Here is a 23,581-nt window from a genome sequence, read left to right as displayed (position 1 = left end):
CAAATTCTAAGCTATATAATATGCCACTAGGAAAAAGAAATCAGGATAAATTGCATATAAAGTATGATACAAGTTAATGTAAAAGAAAACAGTTTATATATGTGTATATATACATATATATGTATAAAATGTCCCAATATAATGATTACCTTTCTCATTTTACATAAAAGGTGACTATTTCAGTAGAAGCCCAACTAATTAATTCCCAAGTAGGTTTTATATCTTAGGCCAGGCTTATGAATAGTTTCCAGCTCCTAAACTTTTCAGAACAATTATACCTACCACTCTGTACTGAGTCTATTTTTAAAACTGCATAGTAAATTTTATCTGTCAATTTGACCCTCACTCCAATCCAGTAAGATTGATACAGACATTATCTTTCCCATTTAGACAGAAGATTATTCTGAATGAAGTTGAAAGAGATAAAATTTTAATCACTACCTAGTGAGGCTCAAAACAGAGTTTTCCTGAATTCAAAATCTTGGATTTTCTATTATACCACATGTCCTCCCAAGTAAATAGAAACCACAGCTACAGTGATACTCTGATTCACAGCCAGCAGTGCACCAAGTTATCTTCCCCTAAACATTTATAAAGATTTTTTTCATTTCCTAAAGCACTATCCTATATTAATTTTTATAGGAAGGCTGAAAAATCTAAATTCAGCTTTACAGGACGTTCAAGGAATAACTTCCTTGAGTCTAGTGCTCTCATCTGTAAAATGACAATAAAGATAAACTAGCAAAGTTATTAGAGTTAAATTATTAATGTTTACCTGCTTATTGAAAGACAGCCTGGCAAAGAAAAAGGGCTCATTAGATGTTAGCTTCAGTATTTCACTGAATCTAAGATGGTAGGACATTTTCTCATTTAACAACTGAAATCAAAATGTGTCTTAAAATCAATTATGTGATTTTTTTCTCCAAAGATGACACACAGGTGACCAAACACATGAAAAGATGCTCAACTTATCATTACAGAACTGCAGATCAAAAACAGTGAAGTATCACCTCAAACCAGTCAGAATGACTACTATGAAGAAGACAAGAAATAAGTGTTGGAGAGGGTGTGGAAAAGAAGGAACCCTCATGCACTGTTGGTGGGAAAGTAAATTGGTACAACCACTCTGGAGAATAATATGAAGGTTTTACAAAAAATTACAAATAGCAGTGTCATATAACCCAGTAATTCCACTACTGGGTACTTATCCAGGAAAATAAAAACACAGATTTAAAAAGATATATACATCCCTATGTTTAGTGCAGCATTATTTCCAAAAGCCAAGAAAAGGAAGCAACCCAAGTGTCCACAAATAGATGAAGAAAACATGGATATATACAGAATGGAGTATTACTGAGCCATTAAAAAAAAAAAAAAAAAAAAAAAGATCTTGCCATTTTTATCAGAGAAACATAAAAACTCTAAGATTTCATTTATATGTGGAATCTTAAAAAAAATTTTTTTTACAGGGGCACCTAGGTAGCTCAGTTGCTTGAGTTTTGGACTACTGATTTTGGCTCAGGTCATGATCCCAGAGTCGTGAGATTGACCCTTGAGTCGGGTTCTGCACGGAGTGTGGAGCCTGCTGAAGCTTTTCTCTCCCTCCTTCCCTTCCTTCTTACCTCTCCATCTCTCCCTCTGCCTCTCCCCCTGCTCATCCTCACACACATGCTCTCAAAAAAAAAAAAAAAAAATTGCAAACAACAAAAACAGACTCAAGTAGAGAACTAGTAGGGAAGGAAGGAGGTGAGATGGGCAAAATAGGTGAAGGAAATGAAGGACAGTGGGAGATACAAGCTTTCAGTTATGGAATGAATAAGTCACGAGGATCAAAGACCATATAGGAAATATAGTCAATGGTATTTTAACAGCATTATATGGTGACAGATAGTAACTATACTTGTGATGAACACAGCCTAAACATATAGGGTTGTCAAATCACTAGGTTGTAACGAATATATCATTGTGCATCAACAATACTTCAAATTAAAAATTGAAAGCAAAAAAAAGTCAAACACGTGTTGTAGCTCAATGAGTAGTATTTTTTCTTAATGGTACATAAAATAATGATGTGCTTTACAATCTCTGGCTTCCTACAGTCGACAAAATGCGGTATATTATGATGAGTACATGTTTACCCTACCACCATTCCTCCACCCAAAGATCTACAAAGAGTAGATCAAATCTATAACTCTAACCATGATCTCCCCAAGTCATGCTTCCAATTGTAAAACATGGACAGACTGCAAACACCTCAAATTTAACATGTCCAAAACCAAAATCCTCATCTGCCCTGAAGCTCTTATTCTATTTCATATCCCAATTAAGGATACCAGAATGAAAAACCTGACTCTACTTTCACCTCCTTCCTCCTCTTCCTCTCCCAGCTGAGGCCTTTTCTGTCTCTCAGTTGAAAGCAAACACTTTGGGAAGCCCGGGTGGCTCAGTCGGGTAAATGTCCGACTTCGGCTCAGCTCATGATCTCACGGTTCGTGGGTTCGAGCCCCGCGTTGGGCTCTGTTTTTACAGCTAGCTCAGATCCTGGAGTCTGCTTCAGATTCTGTGTTTCCCTCTCTCGGACCCTCCCCTGCTCATGCTGTTTCTCTCTCTCAGAAATAAATAAAACATTAAAATAATAATAAAAAAAGAAAGCAAACACTCCATTTCTACACCCCATTTTATTCTGCACCTCTATTTTAGAAATTATCAAACTATATCTTGAAACATATTTAGTTCTACACATGGCTACCTCCGCATCTTGACTGTTTCTTCAGGCCCATTTCTTACTTTTATATACTTAGGGTGACTAGTTCAGTGCCTCACCCATAGTTAAGTGTTCAATAAACGTTTATGAACTGATCATATCCTCTTCTTAAGTTTCAGAATACTTAAGCCTCTAAGGAGGAAAAAAGTACTATCCAATAGTAAAAGTTACTACAAGTTACAAGGGAATTTCACACATATGATATTAGAGTTTAATTCTCACCTCTAAGAGGTACACTGATCAGAGAGTAACACTTCATTTTTAAATTATAACTTAATCGTCAAAAGGCTTGCCTAAAGTTTTCAGTGACAGAAAAAATTCGAACTCAAATCTAATTACAAATCCTGTGCTTTCAGTTTACAAAGTTCTTCCGCCCCTGCCTCTGTCTGATTCCCACTCAATTTCCACCCTAATGTACAAGGGCCCCATAGTTGGGCCATACCTCTCTCTACCCTCATTTTGACCCATGTTTTTCTCTTGCTCTGTGTACACCAGCAATATTTGCCCTTTCAGCTCCTCACCCTCACAATGCCTTTGTACATACAAATTTATTTCCTCTGCCAGTTTAATGCCTCCTTTTCCTCCCGATCTCAGTTCAGTCTTCATTAGGTGAGGCTTCTCTGAACTGAGAACCCCCTATCACATGTTGTCTTAACTCATCTCTGTAGCACAAATCATGGTTCCATTTTTTTCTAGTTGTAATGTTAATTTGTAGGATTCTTCTTGTCTACTGTCTAGTTCCCTCACTAATCTGTGTAACTTTCAAGAAGGCAGGGTTGTTGGTTTTATAATCTCCATTCTGCCCCCAACTACCTTGCACAAAAGCTACTGAAAGAATCAAACCTTTAGCACTCTTCTCAAACTTGCTACATCATCCCCACCATCTCATTTTCAGCTGCTAATCTTGCATCCTAGTTTATAGGGAAATCAGTCATCATATCTCCTTTACCCCCATCTCATCTTTAAGTTTTATTTAAGCAATCTCTACACTCAATGTGAGGCTTGAACTCAGGACCCAGAGATCAAGAGTTCCATGCTCTAATGGCTGAGCCAAGCAGGCGTCCCTACCCTATCTCATCTTGACTTTCCCCTTCAGACTCCAAACATCCAAGTTTCCTCTCTCAAGACCAGACTCAACCTTTTTCCTAACTGCAATTCTTCTGAATGAGTAGCACTTCTGAATTAGTAGCACTTACTAATTCCACTTTGCTTCCCAAATACTCCTCAACAATGTGATGCCTAATCTCACTACTCTAATGAAAGTGCTTGAGTCTTCAAGTCCAATGACTTTGGTTGGTTTGCTTTACCTTCAACTAGCATCATACATCTCTATCCTCCAATCATTCCTTCTTGAAATTCTCTCTACTCTAGGCTTTAGGCAGTGACCTAGCATTCTCCATTTCCTTGCAGTTCTCACCAGACCTATCAATTCTTCTTCTGCCCATTAGCTCATTTTTCTCCTCTTTTATCCTCCAGACAAGCAATGTTATTCAAGCTAATGGCTTTCCTTACAAATACCTACAACTTTCAAATATTTATCTCTAACACAAACTTCTTTATTAAACTATAGATATACATTTTCTTCAGGTACTATTGAAGGGTCATCTGCAAGAAGACTGATACTTTCAACTCAACACGTATTATAGGTAACTTACTGTACAGACACCATAAACTCAACTGAACCCAACAAATTTCCTTCCTCTCTGTATTTTCTTCCTCAATTGAGAAATCTAGGATGACTTCCAGCTTCCTGACTTAGATGAATGAGATCATAGAACTGGATGAGAACCAAAAATGCCATTTTTATAGTTTAAAAAAAAAAAAGTGCTCTTTCTAGGCCTGGGATAGTGCTAATCATTTTCACAACAACTATCTGAGCAACACTCTGCTTTAGATATTTTCACTATCTCTAGTACTACCTCCTTAGTCCCGCACTATCCATCTCTCACCTGGACACTCCAAGTGGGCCCCTTCTTACAGTGTTGCTAATCATGGTTTCTCACCCTAGTTCATTCACCACAAAGTTGCCATTTGTAAAACATAAATCAAAGCACTGCCCTTGCTTAAAGCCATTCAGTTAGGTGCAATGCTGTTTAGAATAACCAAACTCTTTGGCATGAACTACAGGACCTTGCATGATTTAGTCTCTGCCTACCTCTCTATATACCACACTTCCAGTAATCTCTTTTCTCCTTCCCCTCAAAATATTTGTTTCCAATTCACTCTGCCTAAAAAACTTACCTCAGATCTCTGACTGAGGAGTCTTTCTCATCATTCCGGTCTCAGCCCAAATGGACCCCAGTGAGACCTTCCTGGACAATTCTATTTCAAATAATTCTCCCACTCAGATCACTCTCAGTCCCTTGCCTTACTTTCTTCACTGTACTTATCTTCTGAGGTTTATTATTCATTTATTTCTGTATCTTCCTTTAATAGAATGAAACACCATTAAGAATAGGAACTCAAGAGGGCACCTGGCTGGCTCAGTCCAAAGAGCACACAACTCTTGATCTTGGGGTTGGGAGTTCGAGCCTCACATTAGATGCAGAGATTACCAAAAATAAATAAATAAACTTTAAAAAATAAAAATAAAAAATAATGACAAACTTAAAAAATATGGGAACTTAAGGAGCAGCTGGCTATCTCAGTTAGTAGAGCATTCAACACTTGATCTCAGGCTCGTGAGTAAGGTGACTCACATTGGTCACAGAGGTAACCTGAATAAAATTTCAAAAAACAAAGAATAGGAACTTAATACTTTTGATGTGGAAATTAAGATTCAATGAGATTAAGTAACATCTGTAAGGGCACATAACTCATAAGTGGTAGACATGGGTATTTACCAACTCCGGTCTGTCTAAAACCAAAGCTTTCTGGGGTGCCTGGGTGGCTCAGTTAAGTGTCTGACTTTGGCTCAGGTCATGATCTCACGATATGTGGGTTCGAGACCCGCATCAGGTTCTGTGCTGACAGCTCAGAGTCTGGAGCCTGTTTCAGATTCTGTGTCTCCCTCTCTCTCTGCCCCTCCCCTACTCGTGCTCTGTCTCTGTCTCAAAAATAAATTTAAATTTTGTTTTAATTTAAAGCCTCAGTTTATATATAATAAATAAAACCAAAGCTTTCTAACGTCTACCCTATATTACAGCAGTAAAACACATAGTTGAGACTAACAGCTGTAAAGATAAACTGGAAAGTACAGTCAGATAGGTGACCAAGTGGGGCTCCTGGGTGGCTTAGTCGGTTAAGCGTCCAACTTTCGCTTAGGTCATGATCTCGCGGTTTGTGGCTTTGAGCCCCGTGTCGGGCTCTGTGCTGACTGCCAGCTCAGAGCCTGGAGCCTGTTTCAGATTCTGTGACTCCCTCTCTCTCTGACCCTCCCCTGCTCACGCTCTCTCTCTCTCTCCTAAAAATAAATAAAAATATTTAAAAAAAAAAAAAAAAAAAGATAGGTGACCAAGTTAAAGATTCCAAAAGCAAAGCACTGGAGGGCATCTGGATAGGCTCAATCAGTTAAAAGGTTAAGCAACCGACTCTTGATTTCAGCTCAGGTCATCTCAGTGTTAGGGACTTCTAGCCCCACATTGGGTTCTGCGTTATGACAATGCAGAGCCTGTTTGGGAGTCTCTCTCTGTCTCTCCCTCTCTGCCCCTCCCATGAGCTTTATCTCAAAATAAGTTCTTAAAAAAAAAAAAAAAGCAGAGTGCCAGTCCAAGGAGTGACATGCTTTATGATGTGATCATGGGTGTGGATGGCTGAAATGAGGTGGACACAGATGTTTGTATCATTTATTCTCTTTGTCCTTCGCAAACATTTTATCCTTTTATACATGAAGGCCCTATAAATCTGAATCAGAACTAGTAGATTGAAATCATGTTAATTGAGCCAGCCATTTGATTAAATTATTTTTAGACCCCTTTAATCACATGTAAAAGCAATTATCTTCCCATTGTCCAACTGCCAGTCTCTCCTTAGCTTCTAGGCAGATCTTCCTTACACACAGTCCTCTAGCCTCTTCTCAACATCACACACACTAAAACACTATAAAAATTAATAAAGCAAGCAGTTCCAAGAGAAAATTAACAGCCCAACATAATCCATAGTGCTTTCTGTTCTATAGTTCCAAATAAGTACTTACTGCAGAGCAGCAACTGAAAACAAAACAGATTTTTCTTGGAAATCTTTATTTCCTCCTAATGGCTCAGAACTGTGATTCCCTATTTATAAGATTCTTTAGGAGAAAATAGTTTGTATACAAACACCCTAACACAAACTTGTTCCTGTCATATTTTGACTTTTTTTTTTTAATCACTGTGGGGACACTAACATAAAAAAGAAGCCCTCATAACTGTTTTCCTTTGATGCCATGGGCCTCTCAAACATTCTGTGGATAGTTGCTTTTGGAGATAACACTTGAGAATGAACCATTTTATTTTTATTGAAGAAAATAAATAGAAAAATGAAATTGTTTCCTTGGTAAGTTGAACACAAAATTCTACCAAATGTCTACATTTTTATTCCATTTCTCAGCAGTCACAGAACGTTAACAAAGCAGGAAATGCAAAGCTCGTTAAGTAAGTTTCCTCATCCAAACAGCTACACCTAAGTATCCTATACAGAAGGAAACAGGGCTGATTTTTAAAAGACCTAGAAAAATGGATTTCACTGTTTTTCTGCAATAGTTCAAATCTCCAAGAAATTTTAATTTACATTCGATCTAAATTACTCCTGTTTTGATTTAAATGCTTTGAATTTCTCCCTCTACTTAATCCAATCTACACACTGTCACCAGATTAATAAATACACTAAAACAGTGCTTTCATCATGTCAGATTCAAATTTAACAAACCCATATGCATGACACTGTCTCAGCCACTCAGAAAGATAATGTTCTATTTAGTCCTTACAACATTCTTATTATGCAGAATATCTGAATGGTTTTTAAATCTCTACCACAAGGCAAGATACTGCTGGGGGCGGAGAAGAAATGGGGGGTGGGGGGGGGAGGTTCAAAAGATCTTTGACCAGGTAATCAAAACTTATATCACCAATGAAAGACAGGCAACGTGTGCATTCTGATGTTGATACCCTGAGAAGGACACAACATCAACTATATAGTACTCCAGTTCAGGATGCTTAACATCAGACAAACCAAAAAATGACAAATATTCTACTAAAAAAGGAGAGGGGTTTATATTCTTTAAGAAAAAAAAAAAAAGAAAGAAAAAAGGAAAGAAGGAAGGAAAGAAAAAAATGCCAATGTTCAAAAAAAACAACAAATAAACAATAAATAAGGCTGTGGAAATGTTCAATATTGAACCAGTCTAAAGAGGCATAACCACTAAATGCAATGCCAACTCAGGCTGGATTCTATAACTGGAAAAGAAAAATGTTATAATGGACATTTGACAATTGGGGCAACTCGTTCACCTCTATATTCTCAGTGTGTCCAATGGTGCCTGACACATGCAAAGCTGATAGATACTTCAGAATGAAGAACTTCTCTTTAGAAAAACTGTATTCCTTTTTAAAAGTATGTAATGCCGGTAAATTCAAGGACTAGGCTATTATCTTTGATCAACATCATAAACACCACCTCAGTATTTCTTTCAATAAAATAAGGCCACAAATTTTAGTCTTAAATGTGAGAAATCATCTCAACATAATGGATTTCTTCATGTCGTTTAAAAAAAAAATACACTATCAAGCCTGTAGGATTAACACGTAAAAGTTATATATAATGCCTGTGGAATGGTTTGATAACCTGGCCAAATGCTGAGAATTAAGGACCATTCAATTCTTTTTTTTTTTTAAATATTAGAAAAACAGTAAATTTGAAGATTTTGGAAAACTTTCATATTATCACACACATAACCATAACCTATGACCCAGAAACTTTAATCCCAGATATATATACACACCCATCTGAAATACACACAAGGTAGAACCAAAAGATATAAAAGTAAGATGAGAGGCACCTGGGTGGCTCAGTCCTTTAAGTTTCTAACTTCAGTTCAGATCATGATCTCACAGTTCATGAGTTCAAGCCCCACATCTGTCTCTGCTGTCAGTGCAGAGCCAGATTCAGATCCTGTCATCTTCTCTCTCTGCCCTTCCTCCACTTGTGTGTTCTCTCTCTCTCTTCTCTCACACACTCTCTCTCAAATAAACATTTAAAAATAATAAATGGTAAAGTGAGGAAAAATTGTCCAAAGATAAAAAAAAATTGGTGTATTTGTACAATAAGATACCATAAAGCAATTAAAATTGAACTATGGCTATATGCATCAAATAGAAACATCTGACAAGCATGTTAAGCAAAAGAAACCAGTCCAAAAGAAATACTGTGTAATTCCATTTATAAGAAGTTCAATGTCAATTCCATCTTGGTTTTTTAAAAAGTTCAAACACATGGATGCCTGGGTGGCTCAATTGGTTAAGCATCAGAATTCAGCTCAGGTCATGATCTCGTGGTGTCAGTACAGAGCCCGCTTTGGATCTTACCTCTCCACCTCTCTCTCTGCCCCTCCCCTGCTGGCAGGCATTCTCTCTCTCTCAAAAATAATTATTTTAAAGTTCAAAAACAAGCAAAACTCCATGCTCAAGTTTGCAGTGAACCAAAACCTGCTCTATGAAAATGAAGTTTCCAGGGGCACCGGGCTTGTTCAGTGATTAGACCATGCAACTCTTGATCTTGGGGTTGAAAGTTCAAGCCCCATGTTGGGTGTAGAGATTACTTAAAAATAAAATCTTTAAAAAAATAAAATATGAGGCACCTGGGTGGCTCAGCTGGTTGGGCATGCGACTTCAGCTCAGGTCATGATCTCATAGTTCAGGAGTTCAAGCTCCCCATTGGGCTCTGTGGTGACAGGTCAGAGCCTGGAGTCTGCTTCTGTCTCTCTCTCTCTCTCTCTCTCTCTCTCTCTCTCTCTCTCTCTGTCCCTCCCTGACTCATGATCTGTCTCTGTCTCTCTAATATAAACATTTTTAAAAGTTTTAATAAATAAAATAAAAATAAAAAATACCAAGCTAAACTACTCTGCTGTCAGAGGCAGATGTTACCTTTGGTAAAGTAAGATAATTCAGTGAGCCATACACCTAAGATTTGTATACTTTTTGGTACATATGCTACAAATCAAAAAAAAAAGTTTAATATACAAATAGCAAATCTTCCCTGGCCTTTAATAAAGACAGTCTACAGGACTGTATAAAACATTCCCCAAACTTAAAGAATCTTACTTTAAAAGTTAGGAAAACTAGTGCAGTATCTCCCCGCTCCAGTAAGAACTTATTCTGCTTATCCCAAATCAGACCTAATAGTCCTAATAAATTCTGGGTTTATCTAAGAAAGGAGATCTTGGGTCTTGGGGTGTTATTTTTTTTTAACTTTTATTTGCATTTAATTTATGTCGATTTACTCCTGCCCTAAGTTTTTGTTTCTTCAGTGGTATCTTTTTCTTCTGTGCCATCTCCTCTTCTGCTTTAGTAACAATGGACTCTTTTTCAGTAAGGATCATCTCAATGTGGCAGGGAGAGCTCATGTATGGGTTTAATCCAACCATGATCTCTATAAATTCTGCATCTCATCTTGAGGGCTCTGCTGGATATGCTCAATGACCAGAGAATCTACACCTAAATCCTTTAAGTTCAGCATTACGTAATCTCTGCATTTTTAAGCATGTGCAATAAAACTTTTGGGGTCACCAACCCTGTGTCCAGCCCCACTGTTTGGCCTGGGTGCAACTACCAATTCCACCATTTAGCCATGGAACGGCACACATTGCTTCAGTAAAGTTGCATCCTTCAGATACTTGGTGGCTTTTCTGATATGCATACTCTTGATGGCCTGGGCAGTTTCATTTGTGTTCTTAAAGTGAACATGAAAATTTGAACCTCCTGATTTGCATGATTTTGTAGGGTTTTCTGGGTCAAGGGAATAGCAAACCGTTTTCAGAGATCACCTCGGGCAGCTTATAGGAAGGAAGGGAGAAGAAAGAAGATGTTTTAAAACCTATCTAGATTCTGGGGCTCCTGGGTGGCTCAGCTGGTTAAGCGTCCGACTTTGGCTCAGGACACGATCTAGAGATTTGAGTTTGAGTGCCACAACAGGCTCTGCACTGTCAGTGCTTGGGATTCTCTCTCTCTTCCTCTCTGCCCCTGTCCCATTCATACTCTAACTTAAAAAAAAAAAAAAAAACACTACCTAGATTCCTTGAACTCTTATCATGCATCATTAACAGAGAGAAGGTATTCAACAAATATTTACTAATGACACACAGCCCTAACTTGAAACAAATTCACAAAGTCTGAAATATATAGTACAGGCAAAATCCAGCTCACTGGCTAAGTACAACTTCCAGAAATCCCAGTTTCAGAAACTAAAAAATTACAGAATATACTGCTTTTAAGGAAGAAAACAATTATGACAACAGCTATCCATGGCAGAGAACATTGGTCCTTTCACCTTTCACTGTTGTCTGGCTCAGACAAGGCACCAGCAATTTCCTGATGCCATAGCTAAATGAAAGGAACCCAGCAGCACCTCTGCTTTTAAGGACAGGGACTACTTAAACCATGGAGTGATAGAAATCCAGCACCAAGGACTTAGCTGATGCAGATGACAATGTTAGGGGAAAAAATAAAGTGTAAATACTTGACCAATCTGTTCTTAGACCTAAAAATTCTAAAATCATTACTAGTCCTACTTTACACAGTTGCAGTAAACCAAAATATATCTAAGGTCCCCCCAGGCTAGAATCAACTTATAATCAACATGTATCCTGAATGTCTATCAGAATTCACTAATACTTTCCCCGTACTATTCTTTCAGTCAGCTAGGCAATAAGTCATGATAAATACAAGCTTTTCTAAGGGTAAGTCAATGTAAAAGACTTGGTATACTTCTCATCACTAACGGTATTATTTTGTTCTAACTGATTGACTATTATTTGAGAGAGAGTAAGTGTGCATGTAAGCAGGGGAGAGAGACACATGGAGAAAGAGAAATTTAAGCTGGCTCCAAACTCAGCGCAGAGCTGGATCCCATGACCCTGGGATCATGTATGCCCTGAGGACACTCAATCAACTGAATCACTCTAGGCACCCCCTGTTCTGTTTTAAAAACGCAATTCATGTTCAATACAGAAAACAAAACTTTTTGCAAAAATACTTTTGGAAGTGTATTTTTATGTTTTTATTTAAATCTAGTTTACAGTGTAATATTAGTTTCAGCTGTACAATACAGTGATTCAACACTTCCATACATCACCTGTGCTCATCACAACACGTGTACTCCTAAAACCCCATCACCTATTTAACCCATCCCCTCAACCTATTTCTCCTCTGGTAATCATTAGTTCTCTATAGTTTAAGAGTCTATTTCTTGGGATGAGCACTGGGTGTTATATGGAAGCCAACTTGACAATAAACTATTAAAAGAAAAAAGTCTGTTTCCTGGTTTGCCTCTCTTTTCCCTCCTTTGCTCATTTGTTTAAGCCCCACATGAGTGAAATCATATGGTATTTTTTCTCTAATTCTGCTTAGCATAATACTCTCTAGCTCCATTCACATCATTGCAAATGACAGGATTTCATTTTTGTGGCTAATATTCCACTGTTTTATATATGTATATATATATATTACACACATATATACATACACACACATATATCCACATCTTTATCCATTCACTGATCAATGAACACTTGGGCTATTTCCATAATTTGTCTATTGTCTTCTTATATAGTGCTGTCTAGCACTATATAAACATTGGGTGCATGTATCAATATGTAAAATAATTTTTAAACAATACAAAGAAGGACATCTGGGTGGCTCAGTCATAAAACACGAGCCCCGCTTCCTTCTCCCCTCTGTCCCCCCCTCCCCCTCCCGGGACTCTCTCTCTCCCACTGCCCATGACTCATGCCCTCTTTCTCTCAAAAAATAAAGGATACAAGATTTAAAAGAAAAAAAAAAAAAGACAAGTACATGAAATCACAGCCTTAAAAAAGCTGACATCTTTGGTCTTACTAGTAGGCATAAAATATCTATTGGTAAAGACCTGCTTCTCATAGAAGATGCTGATCTGAGACATGCTGAAGCATTTGATTTGCTAATGGGTCCAGCTGAGTGTAATTATATCAAGAATCAGCAATGAGCAAATCACACACCAAGTCCAGGAGGAAACCTGATAGAAGATCTCCAAACATAACAAAACCACATGCAAGGATGTTCCTGGTAGCATTGTAATTAGCAAAATGAAAAAAATTACATCAATATGAAATTGGTTAAGTTATATTTTCTTGTAAAATAGAATACTCAGGGCTCCTGAGTGACTCAGGTAAATGTCCAACTCTTGATTTGGCCTCAGTTCATGAGCACCCCTGCCATGTGCTCTCTTCTAAAATAAACTTTAAAAAAATGCCCTGTAGCTATTAAAAAGAGTGATTTAGATTCATAGAAAGTGATAGGAAAATTAAGCTTTTTAAAGAGATGAATATTGTATACATTCAGTTAAAGACTGTATATATTCATATGTAATGAAAATGTCTAGGATATTCAAGAAACAGTAAAGAGTAGTTACCTATAAGAATAGGTACTAGCAGACTGGCGAACTTTTTATTTTCATTTCACATCCTAAACTGTTTCAACTTATCATACATATATACCACCATCACAATTTAAAAAAAAAAAAAGCAACGAACAAAAAATTGAACGATTGTGGTGGTAGGAATATGATGCTTTTTATTTTCCTTTTTATACTTTCTTGCATTTTCCCAATTTTCTTTTTAATGTTTTACTGGGTTTTCTTTTAATGTTTATTTTTGAGAGAGAGCACAAGCAGGGGAGGGGCACAGAGAAAGAGACAGAAACTGAAGCAGACTCCATGCTGTCATGGCAAAGCCCAACCCAGGGCTCAAACCCATGAACTCTCAGAGCTTGACCTAAGCCAAACTCAGACACTCAACTGACTGAGCCACCCACGTGCCCCACCCAATTTTCTGTAATTAACAATGTATTGGGGCACCTGGCTGATTCGCTCAGAAGAGCATGTGACTCCTGATCTCAGGCTGCTGAGTTCGAGCCCCATACTGAGCATATAGATTACTTAAAATTAAATTTTAAAAATTTAAAAAGCATTAGCACATACTGCTTTTTATATGCCCAAAACTAATTTTTGTTTTTGATTTAACAAGGGTACTAACTTCTGGCTCAAATGGGGGAGGGGAATCCACAGCTCAATTATAAATACTGTGGCAATTACAAAGAAATATAGAAAGACTCCATTCTCAAAATGCTTAGAACTTGTTTGGAAAACCTATCGCGAACACCAAGATGCCAAAAGTTAAAGAAAATCCTTTAGTTTACTAGAGTTGCTCATGTGGTATTAACCTCTATGGAAGCAAAAAAAAAAAAAAAATCAGTATTATGAGGAAAGTTGTGCCAAAATTTTAAGAACTAAGTGAATTTTATGAAAGGATGATTTCTTAAAATTTATCAAGTCTAACCTCCCATTCAATGTTGACATCTCTTTTAGGAACACCTATACCATCATTCAATTTCTGCTTAAAATGCCCTAAGTCAAAAAAAAAAAAAAAAAGTCCTAAGTAATCCATTCCCTTCAAGAACAACTCTAATTGTTAATATTCTTCCTTACATTACACTAAAATCTAGTTTCCTATAGTTCAATCACTGGCCGACTTGCCCCAGTTCTGTCCTCTGAAATTAAGTTTTTTAAACAATTTTCATCTATTATGATCCTCTCCCTCTTGAATCGTCTCAAAACCAAATCTCTCAATTCCTCAAATGGTTTCTACACCCTTCATTATTCTAATCATTTTCCTATAAAGAAATCCTAGTTTCTCAATGTGCCTCTTAGAATCAAATACCCCAAATGAACACAAAATTCCAGATCTGATCTGACCACTCTCATTATCTTCTTTGTCTGCGTCACCATAAACAGTATAAAGCTAGTTGCCAGGCAATATACAATTCATTGCCAAATTAGTGGTACTGTTCATACCATAAATGATTATGTTTAAAGGAGTTCAGAGGTTAAAGAGTGTAAAGGAGAAAAAGATCACTGTGGACAGGAACTTAGGAAGTTTTCAACAACAACAAAAAGGTAGACTCTAAGCTGAGAAAGGATTAATACATTTTTGATAAGCAGAAAATTCAAAAAGAATGTTTTAGGAGGTATAAACACAGAATAGGAATGAGCAAAGTTAGTGCTAGAGCTAAGTATCTCTATAAGAATAGGCAAGAATATAGGGCAATAAGGAATGATTAAAGGATTAGGTCAAGAAACTGACTTCAGGTGTCTGGGGATAATTAAATACCAGTTTGCCAATTTCTACAGTTTTTACAACTGTTTGAACTTTGACTACATGGAAAAAGTCTCTACTTCAATTCTACTCCAAGATGAACTAAAATTGAGTTTTATAATATCATTACACAGGCTTATTTCATAATATGAACATTCCTATCTAACAAAATATAACACAAGGAATGTCATTTTAGAAAGATTTATTTTGATGCATTTCTGTAAGTTTCCCCAGAATGAATACATTACCATTTAATGAGTACTTCTCTACAATGTAGTTACTTTTATCAGTAATTAATAATCTTCAGAATCTTCACTCAAAAAACAACGATCTGTTGGTCTCCAATCCCTCAGGTTCTAAAGAAGAGAGATTCGACTAACATAACATGAAAAGGGAAAGAAGACGGGCACCTGGGTGGCTCAGTAGACTTCGGCTCAGGTCATGATCTCACGGTTCTTGGGTTCGAGCCTTGTGTCGGGCTCTGTGCTGACAGCCAGCTCAGAGCCTGCAGCCTGTTTCAGATTCTGTGTTTCCCTCTCTCTCTGACCCTCCCCTGCTCACTTGTTCTCTCTCTCTCTCTCTCACAGAAATAAATATTTAAAAAAAAAAAAAGAAAAGAAAAGGGAAAGAAGAGGTTAGCTAAATAGAATTTCTAGACAATGAAAGCTGCCCCATATTAGAACAAATGAAAACAGCACCAGCTCCTTCTCTGAAGTTATTTAAATTCAATTAAATAGGAATTTCTGGTTTAATAGTGTTCCTGCCTAAAGAGTCTTTTATAAAGACTAGTACTGTAATAGGGTATGGCAGTAGGGATTTAAACTGTCCACAGGACATTGCAAAACCCAACCTCTCCCAAATCCTGCTACTTAACAGCAGGGATCTAAAGGAATAAATAGATTTCCAGCTGCTGAGAGAAAATGTCTTACTAAAAGCAAAGTAAAATTCTCATTAATGAAAAATCAACCATGAAGACAAGAATTGTCTCATAATCTCTGGAAATAGCCAAATTCATTTTGGGTTAATGCAGATTTAACAAAAACAGAGGAAGAGAACAGAGCAAAACAGTTCCCTTTGCCAGTAGCTGGGGGAAATACCTATCAGGGAGATCACAAATAACAATGCTTTTAATCCACAGAGCCAAAAGAAATATGAACTCTACTCAGTGAACAGTACCAGGAAAACGCTCTTCTAGATAAATTCTCCCTCTCACCATCAAGCCAGCGTATCCTATCTTGTTCAACACAGATATGATAGGCCGTAACTTGAATTTTCCAAGATCAAAATCAATGGGTAATCCAAACCCTATTTTTTCTGATGAGATAATCTCTAAAATCACAGTCCTCACAGGCATTTATTCAAAGGCAGCATTGAGCTTCTGTATCGGGCACCAGGAATACAAAAACCACTAAAACAGTCTCTACCCTCACAGAGCTTAATCCATGCACCTTGCCTCATCTTAAACCCCAAAGCTCTCGCCTTAAAATACCTTCTTAGATGGGTCAACTGTTCTCAGTCAAAAAGCACTAAAGGTCCTTTAGTTACTGTAATAGAAGCTAATGAATACACACACAAGTCATACGTCTTATGTTGGCTCCAAAAGGAGAGAAGACAACACCCCTCCCCAAGTCGAATATGACAATAAACTTAGCCTAGACTACAAAGAAGCAAGAACGAGACAAGCAATAGAGGGGTCCAAGCGCAGAATACACTATGAGAAGGAATGTGACAGCTGTACCACATCGCGTTCAAACAACGCTACAAAGAGCCTGCTACTAAGCCGCCTTTAGTTCCACGCTGCAGGGAAAAGGAAGAAAAGAGAGAGACTGCCCACTCTTGATCCAACTATTCGCGGTCTCCTAGCTAGTCCACTCTCACTAGACTAGAGCGCCAGTCACTGTTTGATAGGATCTGGGCCTGCCAGCCAACAACTGTCACATGGCCACTGGAATGGAGAGGTTAACAGTCCCCCACAGGAGAGTGAGGAAAAACAAGAAAGAGTGGAAAGAACTCTTTAAATGTTTATAAATGAGTTAATATAATCGACCCCCGAGGCACGGACGAGAAGTGAAGTTTGGAAAAGGTGGTACCTCAACGCTCACTGGAAGCCTGCAGGGCCCCTCGGCGACCCCCGTCTGACCTCCCGCCCCGCCAGAGTCCACACACTCACCGCGCACACAGAGTAGCGACATGGCCGAGGCGCTGGCGAGCCGCCGCCGCACCCTAGCCGCGCCGCGGCACCCGGCAGCTCCCTCTTTCCTCTCAGCAGGTGCCGCGGCTGCTCCCGCTAGCGGCCCCACAGGTCTGACCTCTCCTCATGGTCCCCCGTGGCAGGCAGCGTCCCGCCGCTCCCTTGGACCCGCTTCAATTCTCAACGTCTGACTGGGCTCCCGATAACTGGGAGTACCGGCGACCAGGCAGGAGACTGGGCGCGGCACCACGGCGCCATCGCTAGGAAGCAGGAGCTACCGGGACTCTCTCCCACCACGCCTTCGCCCCACCGGGATCCCGGCGAGCGCCTGGAAGAAGCCTACCCGTGGCGCTCCGCCTCCCAGCCAATCAACTGACGCCTAGTCCGCCGACCCCTCCTCCCATAGACCCGTAAGAGGTGGGGTTTCCTTCCGCTTTCCTTACGTGCAAGAAGGCAGCTCCGCCCACTAATAAGGCTTGGAACTGAGAGGGCAGGGCTTCCCCTCACCTGTGTGAGGAAGTTAACTGAAAATCTCTGCAACTCCAACCTGGGCAGAGCTCCCACCGAAGAAGATGCTTACAGCCCGTGAACACCTACTTGTGATAATTTTACAAGATCGTAACAGAGGGCAAGCAAGTTTTAATTGCCAACTACAGCGAAAGAAGGAAGGAAAGAAAGAACTGACCGAGCATAAAGTAAAATGTTTGGAGACTTCAGTTCTGTTTGTTTATTTTTGAGAGAGAGAAAGAGAGAGCAAGTGGAGGAGGGTCAAAGTGGGATCCAAAGTGGGCTCTGCGCTGACAGCAGCAAGCCCTATTTGGGGCTCCAACTCATCAACTACAAGATCATGACCTGAGCCAAAACCAATAGTGGGAAACTTAACCAAGCCACCCAGGCACCCCTTAGAAACTTCAATTCTTATCAAGATCTTTTTTTCCTTTTAAGTTCATTTTTTTAAGGTTTCCATTTTTAAATGTTTTATTTATTTCTGAGAGAGAGACAGAGAGAGAGAGAGAGAGCGTGAGCAGGAGAAGGTTAGAGAGAGAGGGAGACACAGAATCTGAAGCAGGCTCCAGGCTCTGAGCTAGCTGTCAGTACAGAGCTCAACGCGAGGCTCGAACCCACGAACCGTGAGATCATGAGCTGAGCTGAAGTCGGACGTTTACCCGACTGAGCTACACAGGCACACCTAAGTTTATTTATTTTGAGAGAGAACGCACAAGCAGAGGGTGAAGGAGAGAGAGAGAGAGAGAGAGAGAATCCCAAGCAGGCTCCTCATCATCAGTACAGAGCCCCATACAGGACTTAAACACACTAACCATGAGATCATAACCCGAGCCAAAATCAAGAGTTGGTTGTTTAACCACCTGAGGCACTCATGTGTTGCTAGACCTTTCTTTCTGCATACCATTTGTATCCCCAATGTCTGTAATAGTACTTGGTATATAAAAATCAGTCCGTAATATTTACTGAATGAAGGATAGAGGGAAGATTGGCATTTTAAGCTACAACTTCTGGTAAGATGACATATGCATATGTGAGGAAGTGAAAAAGACCAGACCAGAAAACACAAAGACACATAGTATAATGTACAGATGCAACATCCTTTCCATGCCACAATTCTGATTCAGTTGGTTTGGGATAAATCTCAAACTATTTTTTTAAAGCTCCTCAGGTAGTTCTAATGTGATGCCAAGGCTGAGCGCCATTAGAGGACATGCTTTTCAAGGTCTCATTTGCCCAGCTCAGGTTTCAGCGAGGTTTCAGGCCGCAAGCTCTTGGCCCCATAGAATTCTGCCTGCAAGACCCAGGGACAGTCTGTCAATCTAACAGGGTCTTTGCCCTCCAAAAACAAATCTACTATCAGATTTTTCTCACTGGAATAGTTGCCATTAGAAAGTGACACTCCAACTGCTATAGTAAGAGCCCAAAGAAGAAGACTTGATCTTTCCAGTGCTCATCCAAATTTGGAGCAATAATCCTGAGGAAGATTTTGACCAGGGTAACTCAGCCAGCCCAGTCAACAGAGATGCTGACCCTAAAAATAATGGGCATTCTCTGGGCTGCTGGAGGTTGAACTACCTAGCTATTTAGCCCATCTGCCCTTTATAAAATTGTGAAGAGCATGAGCTTTAAAGCCAGTCAGATCCACCTGGTATATTATCTATTGTCATGTAATAAACTATTCCAAACTGTACTGGCTTAAACAACATGTATTATGGTTTCTGTGGGTCAAGAATCTGAGTAGGGCACGATTGGATCCTCTGGTTCAGACTGCTATCAAAGTGCCAGCTTGACTGCAATAAGATCCACTATCAAGCTCACTAGTGATTGTTAGCAGGACTCAGTTTCTCCTCGGCTACTGGACTGAAAGCCTCAATTCCTTATTAGCTATTAGTTGGTCTCAGTTCCTTGTCGTTTGACCTCTCCAACATGGCTGCTTGTTTCATCAAAGCATTCAAACTGAGAAGGCAATAGAGTCTGTTAGCAAGATGGAAGTCACAGTCATTTTTTAAATTTTGTTAATGTTTAATTATTTATTTGTTGAGAAAGAGAGTGTGAGCAGGGGAGGGTCAGAGAGAGAGGGAGACACAGACTCCGAAGCAGTCTCCAGGTTTTGAGCTGTCAGCACAGAGCTAGATGCAGGGCTTGAACTCACAAACCACGAAATCATGACTGGAGCTGAAATTGAACGTTTACCCGACTGAGCCACCCAGGCATAGTCTTTTTAACATAATCACAGAAGTGACTTCCCCTAATTTTTGCTGTATTCTATTCATCAGAAACAAGTCACATTTGAGGGAAGAGGATTACACAAGGAAATGAGTATCACCAGGAGCTACCTCATTGGCGCAGCCATCTTTGGGGGGACCATCTTAGAAATCTACATACCATACCTGGATTTGAGTCTTAGCTCTGATATTTGTGACCTTGGGCAAGCTACATGGTCTCAATTTCCCAAAGAATAATGATAGTAACTACTTTATAAAATGATTTTGAGAAAATGATTTTGAGATTTAAATGAGGAACTGCATTTAAATTACCTGATGCATGTCTAATACATATTTGTTATTACTTGGGCTGTGGACACAAAGAGAGGAATGTGGCTGGGAGGTAAAGAGAATGTAAGCAGAGCAAGAGTCATGGTCTATAGTTTGTGATGTAAGCTCGGAGGCATCCCAGTTTCAAGTTCAGAGGAAAAAGGCAATGAGGTCTTCTTGCCCTCTAGGCATTTGACCAGGACCATCTATACTCATCAGCAAGGTATAAGTGTATCTTCAGAAGCAACTCAAACATGGATAGAAAGCCAATCTTCCACGCCCTGAAGTCTTCATTAGTGTTTCCAAGTACAGTATTTGAAAGTTCTTCAGCATTTGGAGTTCACACTTGTGTTTAGCTGGTGGATAACTGAGAGCTAATATTCTGAAATCTAGTAAATGAGAAGGAAGGTGAGAGGGATCAAAGAAAGTAGGTAATGAAGAGAACCTAAGAATCTCAAGAGGGTAAGACCAAAACACCCAGATTTGGCATGGTTGCTGCCTTTTTGGGAGCCCTCAGGCAGGAAGAGAAGGGGACTGGTTAAGAACCCTGATGCAGGGGAACCCTCCACCAACTTTATGACTATCTTTATGCTATTCTCCAAAGCCATTAAAAGTTTACTCTTCTTAAAAAAAAAAAAGTTTACTCTTTCTGCAAGTTCCTTATCCCTTATGAAATGTCTCCCAATGCTTCCATAGAGAAATTTAATATAAATAACTAAGTTAACAAATATTTATTAAGTATCTTTTAGGTCAGTCTTAATAAAAGGAAAAAGTAAACAAAGCACAATTACTATCCTTAAATAGTTTATAAGGTGATAGGAAAGGTTTGTGAAAGAATAAGGAACTAAACTAGGGTAGTAAGTATGGAACTGAGGGGAAAGAAAAGGGACAATCCCTTTCACACTTCCTTAGTGTTAAGGAACTACTGTGATAGAATTTGACACACAATGACTATGAATACAGTAGAGAATATCCTTTCTTTAGTAGCAAATCATTGAATGAGAAGACAGCCGGGAGAGAGGGGGATAGTTTTAAAGTCAGGTTGACTGGAAGGATTATGCTACAGTTTACTGATAGATAGGAAATCAAGGATGCATAGGTTCTGTGGAAAGACGTTTCTTTTTGAACATGTACATTAAGTTTGAGATTGTATGGTATATTCTTACAAATATATGCATTAGACAGATGATGTGGAATTGAACCCTAAGCAAGCAGTCCAAGCTAGAGGCAGATTTCAATCAATAAAAATGTAACTACTTTAATCTCCATTTTCTAAAAAGAAAATGAAGCAAAACTGGAATGCAATCCAGCTGTATCTTTCACCAGAGCTCAAGCAGTTAGCCACAATGCTATATTGGTCCTCAATATAGAGGAATAGAGGAATTCGGCAGAAGCTATGGAAGGAATCAAGATAGGCTTCACAAGAGAAGTAGCATGTGGAGGAGATGGATCTCAAAGTATGGAAAACTGACATGCAAATATGGAAGATGGGGTATTTCATATATAGAGATTAAGTTGCGTGAACAAATCAGGAAATGGAAACATTGAACCTGTACAGGCATTTAGGAGTAAGGGGCAAAGAGTCTGAGAGTTGGAGCTCTATGGTTGTCAATATACTATTGCAATAGGGAAAATAGTCTAATACAAACTGAATTCATCTTCAATTTGGACAGAGGAAACTGGACATTTTAAAGGGAGAATGGAGGGGCACCTGGGTAGCTCAGTTGGTTGAGCATCCAACTTTGGCTCAGGTCCTGATCTCACAGTTCATGAGTTCTAGACCCACATTGGACTCATTGCTGTCAGCACAGACCCTGCTTTGGATCCTCTGTCCTCTTCTCTCTCTGCTCCTCCCCTACTTGAGCTCTCTCTCAAAAATAAATAAAATATTTAAAAACTAAATTTAAAAAAATAAAAGGAAAGTGAAGGAATAGGGTGGAAGTTCATGAGGGGGAGCTCAGAAGAGTCAGAGAAGTTATAAATTCCAAAGCAGCAAACCTAGAGTAGAAATGTTATTCCCATGCTTAAAATCCATGGCTTAGCCTGGCATATTGGGGGGGGGGAGGGGAGGGGGCTTATTTTGTTTTTTGTTTTTGTTTTTTTAAAGATTTTATTTTTAAGTAATCTCTACACCCAAAATTGGGCTCAAACACAATGCTTATATCACGAGTCACATGCTCTTCTGAGTCAGCCAGGCACCCTTAGCTGGTTCATACCGTCAAATGAATAAAATTCCACGGTGGAAATATATTCCATGAAAATAATTAAAGTAAATGGAGGAAATCTGTGCAAAAAGATATTTGAGCAGGATTATCTAAGTAGTGAAATCTGAAAATCAGAATGCCAAACAATTCAATGAACTCCAATAAGTCAGTTTATTCATTACTATCAAGTAATTACTTAATATTTATGAGTAACACTGTAATCTTATACAAATGGATAAATATCAGAAGAGGAGGCCATACAAGAGATATAGGTGTTAATGCATTCAAGAAAAGTTTACTGAGCATCTACCAAGTACTATACATAGTGCTACAGGTACAAAGAGGAACAAGACATTCCTTCAAAGAAAGCAGTCTGGGGATAAACAGACTGTGAAAAGTACTATCATCATAGTTAAGAGGAAGAGTGGGTTGTTTGCACATGTAACTTGGAGGTTTCAGAATTGTTTAAATAATAAGTTGGGTGGTGGGGAACTTAGCAAACATATAACCTTCATGAGGGAAGGGATGTGTGTTTCTCTCTATTGGAAAAATTATCCAAGATTTGCAAATAAGAAAAAAAAATTACTGGGTATACTTGCAGTTTTCAATTGGGCACTATCTAGAGCAGATACCAGCAAACTTCCTTTATTAAGGACCATACAGTAAATATTTAGGTTTTAGGCCAAAAAAAAGCAAAATTGAAGCTATTCTATAGGTACATGTATAACAAGAGAGAAAATAAATTTCCACAAGTTTTTAATTGGTGACATTCAAACTAAACCAACAATAATTGAATACAAGTTTTTGGTACTATAGGTCTACTAATGAGAATGATAAAATTATTTTGGGGAGTATATATTTTGCTTAGTTGGGGTTCAAAGTATTATCAGAATCATTTGTAAATGTTCAACTATTAATGGTGATCTGTAATGAGATTTTATGTATAGGGAATAATCTCATCTGTTTTTTCTTTTTTTTTTAAATGTTTTTTAGGGGTGCTTGGGTGGCTCAGTCAGTTGAGCATCCGACTTCGGCTCAGGTCATGATCTCATGGTTCATGGG

At 38.7% G+C, this 23,581-nt stretch overlaps 1 protein-coding gene across 3 annotated transcripts in view; it reads right to left on the bottom strand.

Annotated features, from left to right (window-relative positions):
• UNC13B (unc-13 homolog B) overlaps positions 1-17,566 on the bottom strand; it is a 218,630-nt gene extending 201,064 nt beyond the window's left edge. For all 3 annotated transcript variants that reach the window (XM_039218603.1, XM_039218604.1, XM_039218605.1), the window contains exon 1: positions 17,254-17,566. In XM_039218603.1, coding sequence (XP_039074534.1) covers positions 17,254-17,275 — 22 coding nt within the window. In that variant the 5' untranslated portion in view covers positions 17,276-17,566. The remainder of the gene's footprint in view (positions 1-17,253) is intronic.
• Positions 17,567-23,581: the final 6,015 nt, after the last annotated feature.

This window comes from Hyaena hyaena, unplaced genomic scaffold (assembly GCF_003009895.1).
Source record: "Hyaena hyaena isolate Hyena2069 unplaced genomic scaffold, ASM300989v1 scaffold_769, whole genome shotgun sequence".
Classification (NCBI taxonomy): Eukaryota; Metazoa; Chordata; class Mammalia; order Carnivora; family Hyaenidae; genus Hyaena; species Hyaena hyaena.
This window is presented reverse-complemented; position numbering and strand designations above follow the sequence as displayed.